The 14,906-nt window shown below is 42.2% G+C and overlaps 1 protein-coding gene across 3 annotated transcripts in view; it reads right to left on the bottom strand.

Moving 5' to 3' along the window:
- LOC129831364 (protein PRRC2A-like) overlaps window positions 1-14,526 on the bottom strand; it is a 34,108-nt gene extending 19,582 nt beyond the window's left edge. For 2 of the 3 annotated variants that reach the window (XM_055894708.1, XM_055894710.1), the window contains exons 1-6: window positions 14,222-14,526; window positions 11,125-11,276; window positions 2,549-2,726; window positions 2,243-2,339; window positions 2,055-2,148; window positions 1,770-1,913 (exon numbers count right to left, since the gene is read on the bottom strand). In XM_055894708.1, the coding sequence (XP_055750683.1) occupies window positions 1,770-1,913; window positions 2,055-2,148; window positions 2,243-2,339; window positions 2,549-2,726; window positions 11,125-11,239 (628 nt within the window). In that variant the 5' untranslated portion in view covers window positions 11,240-11,276; window positions 14,222-14,526. The remainder of the gene's footprint in view (window positions 1-1,769; window positions 1,914-2,054; window positions 2,149-2,242; window positions 2,340-2,548; window positions 2,727-11,124; window positions 11,277-14,221) is intronic. The other variant, XM_055894709.1, reaches the window with a different exon arrangement.
- Window positions 14,527-14,906: the final 380 nt, after the last annotated feature.

Below are 14,906 nucleotides of genomic sequence, written 5' to 3'. Positions count from 1 at the left end.
AAAAAATCATGCCCAAATTAAAACGGCCTCGTACTCTGTTCTAGATCATACAATATGCATATTATTATTACTATTGGATAGAAAACACTCTGAAGTTTCTAAAACGGTTTGAATTATATCTGTGAGTAAAACAGAACTCATTTGGCAGCAAACTGGGGCAGAAAATGGGGCTCTGTCAGGGCCTGCCTATTCAACTGGCTTATATTTATGGATCTGTATGCACTTCATACGCCTTCCACTAGATGTCAACAGGCAGTAGAATGTTGAATGGGGTTTCTAGCTTGATCTGAGACCGAATGAGAGCTTTTGGAGTGACAGGTCCGCTCTTTTTTCAGTATTGAACTGTGCACCAGGAAACCTAACATTGTCTTCTGAAATGCGTTACGTATACACGACGAAATGCTCCGGCTATGATTTTATTGGATACATATGAGAAAAACATCCTAAAGTAGGATTTTCAACCGAGTTTGACCAGTTTATTTGACGTTTATTGGGAATTTTGGAATTTTTCGTTCAGTGCGCAAAGATTTCTTGGACATGTGCCCTCCACATGGCTAGCCAAAGTTTCTAATTCAACAGAAGAAATGGACATTCTAAAACAAAACAACGATTTATTCTGGAACTAGGACTCCTTGCACAACATTCTGATGGAAGATCATCAAAAGTAAGAGAATATTTATGATGTTATTTCATATTTTTGTGGAATATGTTGGCTCCAACAAGGCGGAGAAAAGGTGAGCGCTGTCTCACAATATTACATGCTGTATGTTGTACTAAAGTTATTATTATTTTTAAATCTAACACAGCGGTTGCATTAAGAACCAGTGTATCTTTCATTTGCTGCACAACATGTATTTTTTAGTAAAGTTTATGATGAGTTTTTGGGTTAGATTACGTGACTGTCCAAAATTGCTCCGGACAATTTGGTGCATCATGGCTACTTATTCACAATGTAAAACCAGGATTTGTAGCTCTAAATATGCACATTTTTGAACAAAACATAAATGTATTGTATAACATGATGTTATAAGACTGTCATCTGATGAAGTTGTCCAAAGGTTAGTGATTAATTTTATCTATATTTCTGGGTTTTGTGAAAGCTATGTTGGCGGTGAATAAATGGCGTTGTGTGTTTGGCTATTGTGGTGAGCTAATATAAATATATATTGTGTTTTCGCTGTAAAACATTTTAAAAATCGGAAATGATGGCTGGATTCACAAGATGTTTATCTTTCATTTGCTGTATTGGACTTGTGATTTCCTGAAATTATATGATATCCCTGTTGCGTTAGGCTAGGCTATGCTAGTCAGCTTTTTTGATGAGAAGGATCCCGGATCCGGGAGGGTGACTCATTAGAGGTAAAAAAATAAATTTTAAAAAAGCCCGCTAAAATTTCAAATACCGGTTATCGGTATCAGGTTTTTTTTTGGCAAGGAAAATATCGGATAGCGGTATCGGCCAAAAATGTCATAGATGCATCAATAATAAAAATGTTCCCAGAATTCCTTTTTTTCTCTCCTCCCAGTTGGAGGATTCTCAGTATCAGGTGTGAATAAGCAGGGAGTTAATCCTACAACTGGCAATCCTACAAGTGGAATTTCTGGAAAATGAGGGAATTTTAGGACAGTTACCGGAATTTTGCAATCATAGTCGTTGTTAAAATAAGCTCTTGCTCTGACCGCTGGCCCTTCTGTTCTGTCGGCAACCCTCTTCACTGTACGTGTGGTCTACAATGCACAATACAGAGAGGAGATTTAGCGTTACTCACTCGGGGGGCGGAGGCTTGGTCCGGGCCCATACAACTGATCTGCAGTGCCCTGTTCCCTGCCAGCTTTGTCCTGGTCGCCAGCCGCCTGCAGGGTGGGAAATTCCTCGCGAGAGAATGGCGACCGTTGGTTTGATCCCTTTCCACCTGTATGGTGCGAGAGAGAGGGGTTACTCAACGTCAAATATCCAAACGTGAGTTAATTAGGCCATTGATGCGGCAGTCAAGTCTGCTGCAAAGTACCATAGGAGAGGGAAGTGACAGACAGACGTAAAATATGATACTCACCATCTCCTTGTGCTCCATGTGTAACACTGGCCTGAGCCCAGGACCTTACCCCTGCGGCCTGGGCTGGAACCGTGGCCGGAACCGGAGGTGGAACCTGAGAGGCACACAAAACAGCACAACATTAAGCACCATGGCAGTATGGAACCATTTTGAGTTTCGGTTTAAATTGGCATCGAATTGGTGTGTACCTCTGGAGCTGGCGGGGTTCTCGGGCGGGTCGGTGCAGGCGTCTGTGAAACCACAGGCTGCTGCGACTCCAGCTGCGGTGCTGACAATACATCGGTACTGAGATGGAGAGAGAGAGGAAAAGAGAAAAAGGAGAGAAACACCAGATGGGTAAGTGTCAGATGCGCCAGTCAGTCAGACAGACAATTGCGCCAATTACTGAGCTAGTAGGGGCCTATTAGCGATGTTCCACAGCATTATTGCTGCTATTTCTTGAGATAAGATAGCATCTGCGCATTCAAAACACTATTAGATGGGGGCCTCCTCACCTCTTTGGGTCTGCTGGTTCCTGCTTGCTTGCCCATCCTGTGCCGTCTTTGGGAACGAGCGAGACGTTGGGATCGTTGCCTTTGTTCTCTGCCTTCAGACTGGGCAGGCTGGCAGGGGGTGGCATGCGCCGCGCAGAGGCAACTTTACCAAGAGACTGAAGGCCATGGCGGGGGGGAACTGATTAGGGGGAGGAAGAGAGGGGGAGATGAGGTCATTAGCAGAAAGACTACAGTAACTTGAGACCACTGAGAATCAAATGGAGGGGAGAGGGGGACATGAGAACGACAGTTGTGATCGCCGACATAATATGTAGGAATTCGATATAGACACCGTAAGAACTGCGTTACAACACGAGTTGACATATGCTGGGTTCTAATTAGGGACGGCATTTGAAATGATTTTGGTATTCAAATAATGTCACAATACTTTTTTCTGGATATCTGGATAGTCGGAATACATGTTTTAAAGGGATTTTTTTTTGAGAGATACTTCAAATAGAGACTTGCTCTCGCTGGCTTGAGAGAGCCGGTGTGCTGCGCTCTGCTTATTTAAGCAGAATGTGGGGGGGCGAGAGAGGAGTGGGGGAGGGGCGAGAGAGGAGCAGGGGCCGGCGAGTGTGATAGTCTATACCTGTGGCATGGAGGGAGAGAGAAAGTAAACAGACTCGTGACAAACTTGTTGCTGCCATAGGTTATCTGTCTATCATACCATCTGGTAGTGCTTGTCTTGACTGCATCAAACTGCTGTAAAGATGCTAGCTAGCCAGCTAAGTTAGCCAGCTAGCTAGCTAAAGTAGCAAGGCCAATTGAGGATAATTTGTTGCACTACCCGTTCAATGTCTATAACAACTCCAATCATATGAAACACTAGCCTACTCCTCACTTAGCAAACTTAATTCTGGAACTTTAATTACATTTTGCAGTGGAAAAAAAAAAATTCCATTTCACTTGCTACACATGGAGCCTCTGACTGTAGCGCTGCTTTGATTGACCGACGTTGACAATAAGCTACACATGTAGGCTACCTTTTTTAATGGGGCGCATTCACAAAACCTGTCATAAAACAGTTGTATTGAAAATGTCAAATGTAATGGTGCATCCTTGTAGGCTATATAGCAATGTCACATAAAAAATTGTGAATACTAACGTATGTTTTGATATTCGAATAATCGTGCCCATCCCTAAAATGTAGCAGTTGCCTTCAACCGCATAGAAGATTCTAGTTTGTGTTTGTTCGAGGCAGTAGAAAGAAATTGTGCTCACGGAACATTGGAAAGGCTGCAGCAATTTTACATGGGGCACCTTCTGTAAAAAGTGAGTCGACCGGATATCAATTAACAAATTTATAAAACAAAAATACTGAAAATTCACATTTAAATAAGCAGTCAGACCCTTTACCAATTTCCTGGTTGAATCATCTATGGCAGTGTTAATAGTCTTGAGTCTTCTTGGGTATGACGCTACAAGCTTGGCACATCTGTTTTTGGGGAATTTCAAGATCTGTCAGGTTGGATAGGGACCTACCCCGCAGAGCAATTTTCAGCTCTCTCCAGACATGTTTGATCGTGTTCGAGTCCGGGCTCTGGCTGGGCCACTCAAGGACATTCAGAGACTTGTCCCGAAGCCACTCCTGCGTTGTCTTGGCTGTGTGCTTAGAGTCGTTGTCCTGTTGGAAGGTGAACCATTGCCCAGTCTGAGGTCCTGAGCACTCTGGAGAAGGTTTTCGTCAAGGATCTCTGGGTACTTTGCTCTGTTTATCTTTCCCTCGATCCTGACTAGTCTCCCAGTCCATGGAAAACATTCCCACAGAATGACGCTGCCACCACCATGCTTCACCGTAGGGATGATGCCAGGTTCCCTCCAGACGTGACGCTTGTCATTCAGGCCAAACATTTCAATCTCGGTTTCATCAAACCAGAGAATCTTGGTTCTCATGGTGTGACAGGCTGACTACACCGCTCGCCGTGCGTTGCAAAATACATTTAAAAATCTATGTTATTCAATTATTGCACTCACACTGCTCGCGCGCCTGCGTTGACAAAATCGAAGTCAGTTCTATGTCTGACGCAGATTGCGCTGCAATTCCTGCCTCTGCCTCTCCTTGTTGGCTAATAGAAGCAGGTACCCACGTGCCATCTCATTGGTTATACCCACGTGGGTGACTGAAAGACGAACTTGGTCAGTGGCGGTAATGCACCTAATTTATGAAAGTTGCCAATCGCATTATAAAGTCAAGAGAAGAAAAGGCCTGGAAGGAGGAGAGATGACTAGAAACGTTTCAGTTGACCGTTTTGTGGGTGGATCAATTGTCGGAGTAGAGGACCTTGTACATTTCAGGTAAAATAACAACTCAATGTTTATATCCCAGGACAAATTAGCTAGCAACAGCAAGCTAGCGAAATAGGACAAATTAGCTAGCAAGTGCAAGCTAGCTAGCTAAATTGCCATACATGTTTAATGCTTTTCGACCTGTCCCCAAATTAATATAATTGGTTCAGAGTTTGTTTTGATATTTTAACCTGTGTGTCATGATCGCATTTGGTGGGGGGCGGGGGGGGCAAAATACATTTATGCACGATGGCGCATGCGCGCATCGGGTTCTTGGTCACCTCCCTGACCAAGGCCCTTCTCCCCCGATTGCTCATTTTGGCCCAGACGGTCAGCTCTAGGAAGAGTCTTGAGTTGTGTTCGAATACTCATACTAACCGCACTAACTGTACTATTGTGACGTAAATTGAGTATGATTATTGGTCATAGCATGGATATAGTTAGTATGCCAAAAGTTCCCGGACGTCGTACCAAATTCACCAAAATACACGAAGTATATAAGCGACGGACACTATTCCTGTGCTTTTAAAGCCCATAATGCAAATGGTCATGACTTCATAACGTTATCAGATCTGAATAAAATGGCGGAAAATACGCAGCTGAAGTCCGACAAGAGTGTTTACAAATTAAATTAACTAATTATGACAAAAGAAAATATGTTGAGCAATGTAATAAAGTAATGACTTTTCAAATAAGTTACCTGTCAATTTGTTAGCTACAGCAATATGTAGCAGTATGTTAGCTAGCGTTAGTTGGCTACTAATAGATTGTTGAACTTGCCAGTATATTAACCTTATGCTATGTAACTATTTATTGACTTGATTATTCACGTCATTCTTTGCTTATCTAAGTGGTATAGTCATTGTGCATTCTCAGTGGACATTGTCAATTCTGGCTATATACTCCGACTTCAGAGCACCCTCGTCTGACGTGTACCTGTGCCAGAGCACAGAATAACTGATGAATTTACGAACGCACAACACCCGTTGAATATGGCCGGTGTGAGTAAACGTCGGCAAAAAGTGTCATTAATTTGCTGCCAGCAGCACAGTTACAGTCACTAACACGCTGGATAACATGAAAACAGCCTAACCAGCTCTGCTAGGGTGAGTAAAATGGTCAGAGTGAGGTGTTCTCTCATTTGTTTCCTGGAATTAGTTAGCAAGTTAGCTTGGGTTCTGTTGGGTTGATCAGAGCGTTCTGACCTCACTACACCTTGGCCAGAGCGTCCAGTGTGAACTCTTAACGCTCCGCGAGCGAAACGCTCTGAATTTATGAACGCCCAGAGCGCACTTTGGCACTCCAGATTGAATTTACGAACACACCCAAAATTGTAAGATATCTAGCTATTCATTTGTTATGCTAACAAGCTAGCAAGAAGTTGCATAGCAACTGCATCAACTTCCGGTAGACAGGCGAAGCGCTGGTACGCTCAACTGAAAGGATACTGTTCGTTTACAGTATACTAAAATGAAATAATAGTACATAGTATAAGTATATACTCATTAAGTATGGAGTATACAGTATGTTTGTATGGATATTCGAACACAGCTTTGGTGGTTCCAAACTTCTTCCATTTAAGAATAATGGATGCCACTGTGTTCTTGGGGACCTTCAATCCTTCAGACATTTTTTGGTACCCCTCCCTAGATCAGTGCCTTGACACAATCCTGTCTCAGAGCTCTAAGGACAATTCCCTCGACCCCATGGCCTGGTTTTTGCTCTAACAAGCACTGTCAACAGTGGGACCTTATATAACCAGGTGTGTGCCTTTCCAAATCATGTCCAATTAATTTCATTTACCACAAGTGGACTCCAAACAAGTTGTAGAAATATCTCAAGGATGATCAATGGAAACAGGGTGCACCTGAGCTCAATTGAGTCTAATAGCAAAAGATCTGAATTCTTATGTAAATAAGGTATTTGGTTTTTTTATGTTAAATACATTTGAAAATATCTAAAACCCTGTTATCCCTTTATCATTTTTTAAACTCCATTTTAGAATAAGGTTGTAACGTAACAAAATATGTGGAAAAAGGGAAGGGGTCTAAATACGTTTCGAATGCTCTGTATATACAAAAGTATGTTGAGACTAGAGGTTGACCGATTAATCGGAATGGCCGATTAATTAGGGCCGATTTCAAGTTTTCATAACAATCGGAAATCGGTATTTTTGTGCACCGATTATTATTATTATTTTTACACCTTTATTTAATCTTTATTTAACTAGGTAAGTCAGTTAAGAACACATTCTTATTTTCAATGACGGCCTAGGATCCCCCGAGCTGCCCCTGAAGGCAGAACGACAGATTTTTAACCTTGTCAGCTCGGGGGATCCAATCTTGCAAACTTACAGTTAACTAGTACAATGCTCTAACACCTGATTACATTGCACTCCATGAGGAGCCTGCCTGTTACGCGAATGCAGTAAGCTAAGGTAAGTTGCTAGCTAGCATTAAACTTATCTTATAAAAAACAATCAATCAATGACTGTCATTGCTCAAATGTGTACTTAACCATAAAACATCAATGCCTTTCTTAAAATCAATACACAAGTATATATTTTTAAACCTGCATATTTAGCTAAAAGAAATCCAGGTTAGCAGGCAATATTAACCAGGTGAAATTGTGTCACTTCTCTTGCGTTCATTGCACGCAGAGTCAGGGTATATGCAACAGTTTGGGCCGCCTAGCTCTTTGCGAACTAATTTGCCAGAATTTTACGTAATTATGACATAACATTGAAGGAATATTTAGACTCATGGATGCCACCCGTCAGATAAAAAACGGAACGGAATAAACGTTTTGTTTTCGAGGTGATAGTTTCCGGATTAGTCAAAGGTATATGGGTTAGAGAGAAATAGTCGACGCGTTATAATTCCTGTAATATCTTGCGGATGAACTTGAAAGGGGTTCCTTCATTATTTTACAGTTCATGTCTTCCATAGAGAATGTCTTGATCTACTTCAAATAAGGTCTGTGTTTCGTGCAGGCTTAAACCGCCTCTGCGTTTTGATACCTTATTCTAGTGAGATTTACACGGGTAACGTTTGACAACATATTTTCATAAATCCACTCTACAATTTTTTTTTATCTTCGCTTATATTTAGCCAATATTGATCAGAGTTACCTTGTCCTATGGATATCTACACAGTTATAAAATTTGCACGGTGGTGTAAGCCTACACGAAACACAGACCTTATTTTAAGTGAATCTAAAAATATCCTATGGAATAAATGAAGGAACCGCTTTTCAGATTTTGCTAGAAGGTGTCATGGGAATTATGACTCGCACTTTGGTCGTCAATTCTTACCATGCCCATTATTAAAATAGGATTTCCTGCATATAGAAATGACAGTTTTTGTTTTCAACATTCATCACAGGTAACTTAAACTCTATTTTTATTCAAACAATTGAGAGTATTTGTCTCTTAAGCAGACTCTTCAGTATCATTGTCACTTCAGAGCTGTGTGTGTGTTTTACAGATGGCAGAGAAAAGCAGAGCACCAGTGTGGGACCATTACATGGAATTGGCACCATGGAAAGCAAGGTGTCTTATTTGTGATAAAGATGTAAGCATGGGGTCAGCAACGGCTAAATCAAAAAATACCCCAACCCGTGGAATCACCTTAAGAACACCCATCCAAATGCCCATGAGGAAACAATGATGAAAAAAGCAAACGCAAAATCCCCCACCTTCTTCGGTCCCAAGCGAGAGAGTGTTCAGTGAGGTGGGGATCATTTATGATAAGCGGAGGAGCAGACTGACAGGGGACCATGCAGACAAGCTCTGCTTTCTGCACTACAACCTAAAACTTCTTAACTGGGAATATTGAAGACCCATGAAAGCTGGTGGTTCGTTTTAACATATGTTCTCATGTTATTTGAGACTAAATTGATCTAATTTATGTATTATATTAAGTTAAAATAAAAGTGTTCATTGTTCATTCAGTATTGTTGCAATTGTCATTATTACAAAAATGTGTCTGTGTGTATGATATATTTATATATACACTAAAACTAACACTAACACTAAAATAACACATCCTAACTCTGAATGAATGAAAAATTCTTATTAAATACTTTTTTCTTTACATAGTTGAATGTGCTGACAACAAAATCACACAAAAATGATCAGTGGAAATCAAATTTATCAACCCATGGAGGTCTGGATTTGGAGTCACACTCAAAATTAAAGTGGAAAACCACACTACAGGCTGATCCAACTTTGATGTAATGTCCTTAAAACAAGTCAAAATGAGGCTCAGTAGTGTGTGTGGCCTCCACGTGCCTGTATGACCTCCCTACAATGCCTGGGCATGCTCCTGATGAGGTGGCGGATGGTCTCCTGAGGGATCTCCTCCCAGACCTGGACTAAAGCATCCGCCACCCCCTGGACAGTCTGTGGTGCAACGTGGCGTTGGTGGATGGAGCGAGACATGATGTCCCAGATGTGCTCAATTGGATTCAGGTCTGGGGAACGGGCGGGCCAGTCCATAGCATCAATGCCTTCCTCTTGCAGGAACAGCTGACACACTTCAGCCACATGAGGTCTAGCATTGTCTTGCATTAGGAGGAACCCAGGGCCAACCGCACCAGCATATGGTCTCACAAGGGGTCTGAGGATCTCATCTCGGTACCTAATGGTGGTCAGGCTACCTCTGGCGAGCACATGGAGGGCTGTGCCGCCCCCCCAAAGAAATGCCACCCCACACCATGACTGACCCACCGCCAAACCGGTCATGCTGGAGGATGTTGCAGGCAGCAGAACGTTCTCCACGGCGTCTCCAGACTCTGTCACGTCTGTCACGTGCTCAGTGTGAACCTGCTTTCATCTGTGAAGAGCACAGGGCGCCAGTGAAGAATTTGCCAATCTTGGTGTTCTCTGGCAAATGCCAAACGTCCTGCACGGTGTTGGGCTGTAAGCACAACCCCCACCTGTGGACGTCGGGCCCTCATACCACCCTCATGGAGTCTGTTTCTGACCGTTTGAGCAGACACATGCACATTTGTGGCCTGCTGGAGGTCATTTTGCAGGGCTCTGGCAGTGCACCTCCTTGCACAAAGGCGGAGGTAGCGGTCCTGCTGCTGGGTTGTTGCCCTCCTACGGCCTCCTCCACGTCTCCTGGTGTACTGGCCTGTCTCCTGGTATCGCCTCCATGCTCTGGACACTACGCTGACAGACACAGCAAACCTTTTTGCCACAGCTCGCATTGATGTGCCATCCTGGATGAACTGCACTACCTGAGCCACTTGTGTGGGTTGTAGACTCCGTCTCATGCTACCACTAGAGTGAGGGCACCGCCAGCATTCAAAAGTGACCAAAACATCAGCCAGGAAGCATAGGAACTGAGAAGTGGTCTGTGGTCACCACCTGCAGAATCACTCCTTTTTTGGGGGTGTCTTGCTAATTGCCTATAATTTCCACCTTTTGTCTATTCCATTTGCACAACAGCATGTGAAATGTATTGTCAATCAGTGTTGCTTCCTAAGTGGACAGTTTGATTTCACAGAAGTGTGATTGACTTGGAGTTACATTGTGTTGTTAAAGTGTTCCCTTTATTTTATTGAGCAGTGTGTATATATATATATCTCTCATATATATATATATGAGAGATCAGGAAACTTTTTTTGTTGTTGATGTATTTAACCCCTTATTTTTGCCACTAAACTCTCTCCATATATACTGCCATTAATTTTTTCATAGGCGGATGTGGAGGAAAGTTTGATTTCAGAGGGGGCGTGGACATCGACTTTAGGGTTAAACAGCTTGATCATTACACAGGTGTGCTGGGGACAATAAAATGCCACTCTAAAATGTGCAGTTGTCACACAACACAATGCCACATGTCTCAAGAATCTGTTTTCTTTTAAATCAATAACCGAGTTTAAGTGATCAAAGGGGGGAAAAAAATGTAGGCATTCATATGTAATGGGGCCAAAGCCAACATGAGTAACTCCCGTTCTTGTGAAGGATATATTTGATGCAACGTGCAAAAAAAAGTGGACTAGCTGTGCATGCACAACCAAGTCGGCCCATAGATCTTATGTTGACAAAATTAGTGCATAATATGACCCGTTTATTATAATAACTTGTATCAACAAGAACTATCAAACTATGATCAGAACACGACGAAACGATCGAGACGCCTCACATCAACACCTGACATTGTTTGACTTTTAAAAAAGGGAGGCTTTGCACTATCCACACACAGAAAACATGGACAACGGAAACGAAAAAAACTCACCAACAGGCTTTTGTGCTTCAAGGCTCTTTCCTTTGTAGGTATCAAACAGGTTGAGAGACGCATACTTGGATTTGCCATCCTTCCCCTTTGCAGTTTGCCCAGAGCGCTCTGACATTGCGCTGTCCGCTCATTGAGTATGGTGAGCCCTGAGACTGGGAGAGAGAGAAAGAAATGGAGACATTTGATGCAGCACTGTACGTGAAGGTAAATGTGGTGTTGAGTTCACGCAGGTATCTAAACAAAACACGTCCAGATATCCAGTCTTTGGTTTGCAGTGTGTGCGTGACAAAGTTTGTAGTGTGGACAGAGAGGGGGAAGACCGTGCTCAGGACAGGTCAGTAGCATTACAGAGACCTGTGTGTATGAGCAGAGCTAGTACATTGCCATAAACACGTCAACACAGGAAATACTGTACAGAGAGAATAATGCAATCCATGGCACAGTTGCCATGGTGATGCATTATAAATTATGTTCAGTTCTACTAGGTCTGCCTTGAGAGAGGTTGCCTCCATGGCAACACCAGGGTTGAGCCCATTTTACTGCTCACCAATAAAATCCACTGGGTTGACATCTGTCCAATTCAAAGATTTGGTGACAGCTAGAGAGGTGTTATGTGTATGTATACTGAACAAAAATATATACGCAACACTCAAAACTTTCAAAGATTTTGCTGAGGTCATAGAAGGAAATCAGTCAATTTAAATAAGTTAGGCTCTAATCTACAGATTTTTCATGAGGAGCAGCCATGGGTGGGCAAGGGGGGGGGGGGGGGGCATAGGCCCACCCACTGGGGAGCCAGGCCCAGCCCATCAGAATAATATTTTCACACAAAATGGCTTTATTACTGACAGAAATATTCCTCAGAACCCCCCACCCACTTCTCAGATGATCCCGCAGGTGAAGTAGACAGATGTGGAGGTACAGGGCTGGCGTGATTACACGTGGTCTGCAGTTTTGAGGCTGGTTGGACGTAATACAAAATTATCTAAAATGACGTTGAGGCAATTTATGGTAGAGAAATTAACAAATTATCTGGCAACAGCTATGGTGGGCATTCCTGCAGTCACCATGCCAATTGCATGCTCCCTCAAAACTTGAGACATCTGTGGCATTGTGCTGTGTCACAAAACTGCAAATTTTTGAGTGGCCTTTTATTGTCCCCAGCACAAGTCCCTGTGTTAAGATCATTCTGTTTAATCAGTTTCTTGATATGACACACCCGTCAGGTGGATAAATTATCTTGGCAAAGGAGAAATGCTCACTAACATGGATGTAAACAACTTCGTGCACATAATTTGAGAGAGATGTAACATTTCTGGGGTTATTTTATTTTACCTCATTAAAACATGGGACCAACACCTTACATGTTGCGATTTATTATTTTTTAGTTCGGTATAAACCATGTCAAACATTACAAAAACAATCTCAGTCTTGTAGGCAGTGCCATCTTGTTTGAGGTAAATGTTGCCCTCAATGTCATTTAACAAGATGAAGATAAATTGCAAGATGCACAATGAGTTGATGAATATCAAATGAATATATGCTTATCGGAGGTCTTCTGTAGCTCAGGCGGTAGAGCATGGTATTTGCAATGCCAGGATGGTTATGTGTTATTTCATAGTTGATGTCTTCACTAGTATTCTAGTAAAAATACAAAATAAAACCCTGTAATGAGTAGGTGTATCCAAACTTTTGTGTGTTTGATATATATATATATATATACACACAAATAATATATATATTGATGCTGCCCATTTTCTGGCAAAATTGAAATGTTGAGCTCTGACAATCTTGCCAGAAAATGGGCAGCATCACTATATTGTGTGTTCATGTAGTTATATCAAGAGAGAAGGAGCAGTGACAAGCCTTGACACAGTTATGGTCCATGACAAGTACACAGCATAAACAGTGTCATGTTAGATGGGTATTCAATAGTGCACTGCAAACCACAAGAGCAACTGACAAAATAACTTGACACATTTAAAGACTGCAACAATAAAGACAGGAAGGCACCCATCAATAACTATGCCAGATGATGAATCAAGAATGTTTTCAATGCACGATTGTATTTAGGTTAGATTGCCTTAGTGATTTAAATATACTTGTTTGTCATACTATTGTCTCAAAAACTACCAAATAACAGTGAACCTCGTGTGCCTCAATAGCCCAATGAGATTAGAAAATTAGGTCGTGGGATGGCCGGCAAATTGCATGTTGTGCGGGGATTAACAGCGCAGCTAAAGAAGCCATCGCTACAATACACCAGGAAAGGGCCTTTAACACAGAAAGGAGTTCAGGACCAGCCACAGCCTGTCATCATCAGCATCATAACCGCTAACACAGTACACTCAACGGCAATGGTCAAACAAAAACACATCCCAAGAATACGCTTAAAACAAAAACGGTTGTTAGAACATAGAATTCACTGTAGCCAACGTTAGCTCAGTGAACAGCTAGCTAGCTAGTTAATGCGGCCTCCATATTCACGTTGGGGGGGGCTGCGATGTTTCGTAATGCATATCCAGTTGGTGAAATGAATTTAGTTGCATTCCTCGTTGAATCACAGTGGATACGTCAATCATGACTCACATTTAATGCGATAGTAAGGATAAATTAAAGCCCAAATACTAGGAACTAGGTGATTTGGCAAATTATTTTATTAAGATAACAAAACAAAATGGCGGTGCTGGTAGGCCCATCTTTAGAACAAATCGGTGAGCAACGTATCTAGCTAGTTAGCTAACTTTACTTGCGTTGACGATAAACATTGAACATTCACCCACGTTGTGAAAACACAACTGGCTGTTGTACAACCAGATTATTGTTAACTATCGAATCGACAATAGTAACCTAGCCATCTCCAATATATCTTCCTACAACTCGTCCTGTTACGAACCAAACCAGACAGCAATTGAGCAGATAGTTAACCAACACTATTCTCGCTAGCGAGTGACTGTTAGCCGACGCTAACATTAGCTAGCTAACTAAGGTTACCTCATTAGCACACATCTATTGCGGTTGCCATCGTTACATATCCTCTATAATATAACTAGCTTCTTTTTTTTTACATCAGGAAATACAATATGTAGCTACTAACCTGGTCTTGTCCCGACTTGTCTCGAGGTTGTACGGAAGAATAATGTAATCACGTTAGCTCACTACACTAGCTTATTGCTCACGCTGGTGCTAGAAAGTAACGTTTACCCTAGCTTGCTAGCTGAAACTACAAATTGATTTATATTATAAAACCAGAGAGGGGATACTGGAGATTGACGTGTGTAAAGCGGCTTACTTGTACTCCTTTTTCTTTTTCCACAAAACAAAATAAAAATATTACACGAGAACTTGATCCGTCACTACAAGAGCCGTCAACGGCTACTACAGACCGTAGTGCAGAGGGGGGCGGAGGGCACGCAAAGAGGGCGGGGTCAAATTAAATTAATGAGTTCCGAATCCGCATTTTGGCCTATCAGATCTAAAATGTTGGATTATTTCCAATTTGCATGAATTTAAATCACGCCCTGTACCCTACATTGTCATGTCCTGGAAACATTTACGTAATGTATTTGTAGCGGTTCATCCAGTGAACGGTCTACTGTTGCCGCGTTCAAAACAACTGGGAACTCGGAAAAAATGTGCTCAGACTAGGGAAACTCATTTTGAACGGTCATCCAACTCGGATTTCAAACTGGGGATCTCGGACCACTTTCTAGAACTTCGACTGTCGTACTTGAAGATCACTGATTTGTCCGCATATTTTTCCGAGTCCCCAGTTGTTTTGA

The sequence above is a fragment of the Salvelinus fontinalis genome, chromosome 32 (assembly GCF_029448725.1).
Source record: "Salvelinus fontinalis isolate EN_2023a chromosome 32, ASM2944872v1, whole genome shotgun sequence".
NCBI classification, from domain to species: domain Eukaryota; kingdom Metazoa; phylum Chordata; class Actinopteri; order Salmoniformes; family Salmonidae; genus Salvelinus; species Salvelinus fontinalis.
The sequence above is the reverse complement of the archived record's forward strand: the minus strand, read 5'-3'. Positions and strand labels throughout refer to the sequence as shown.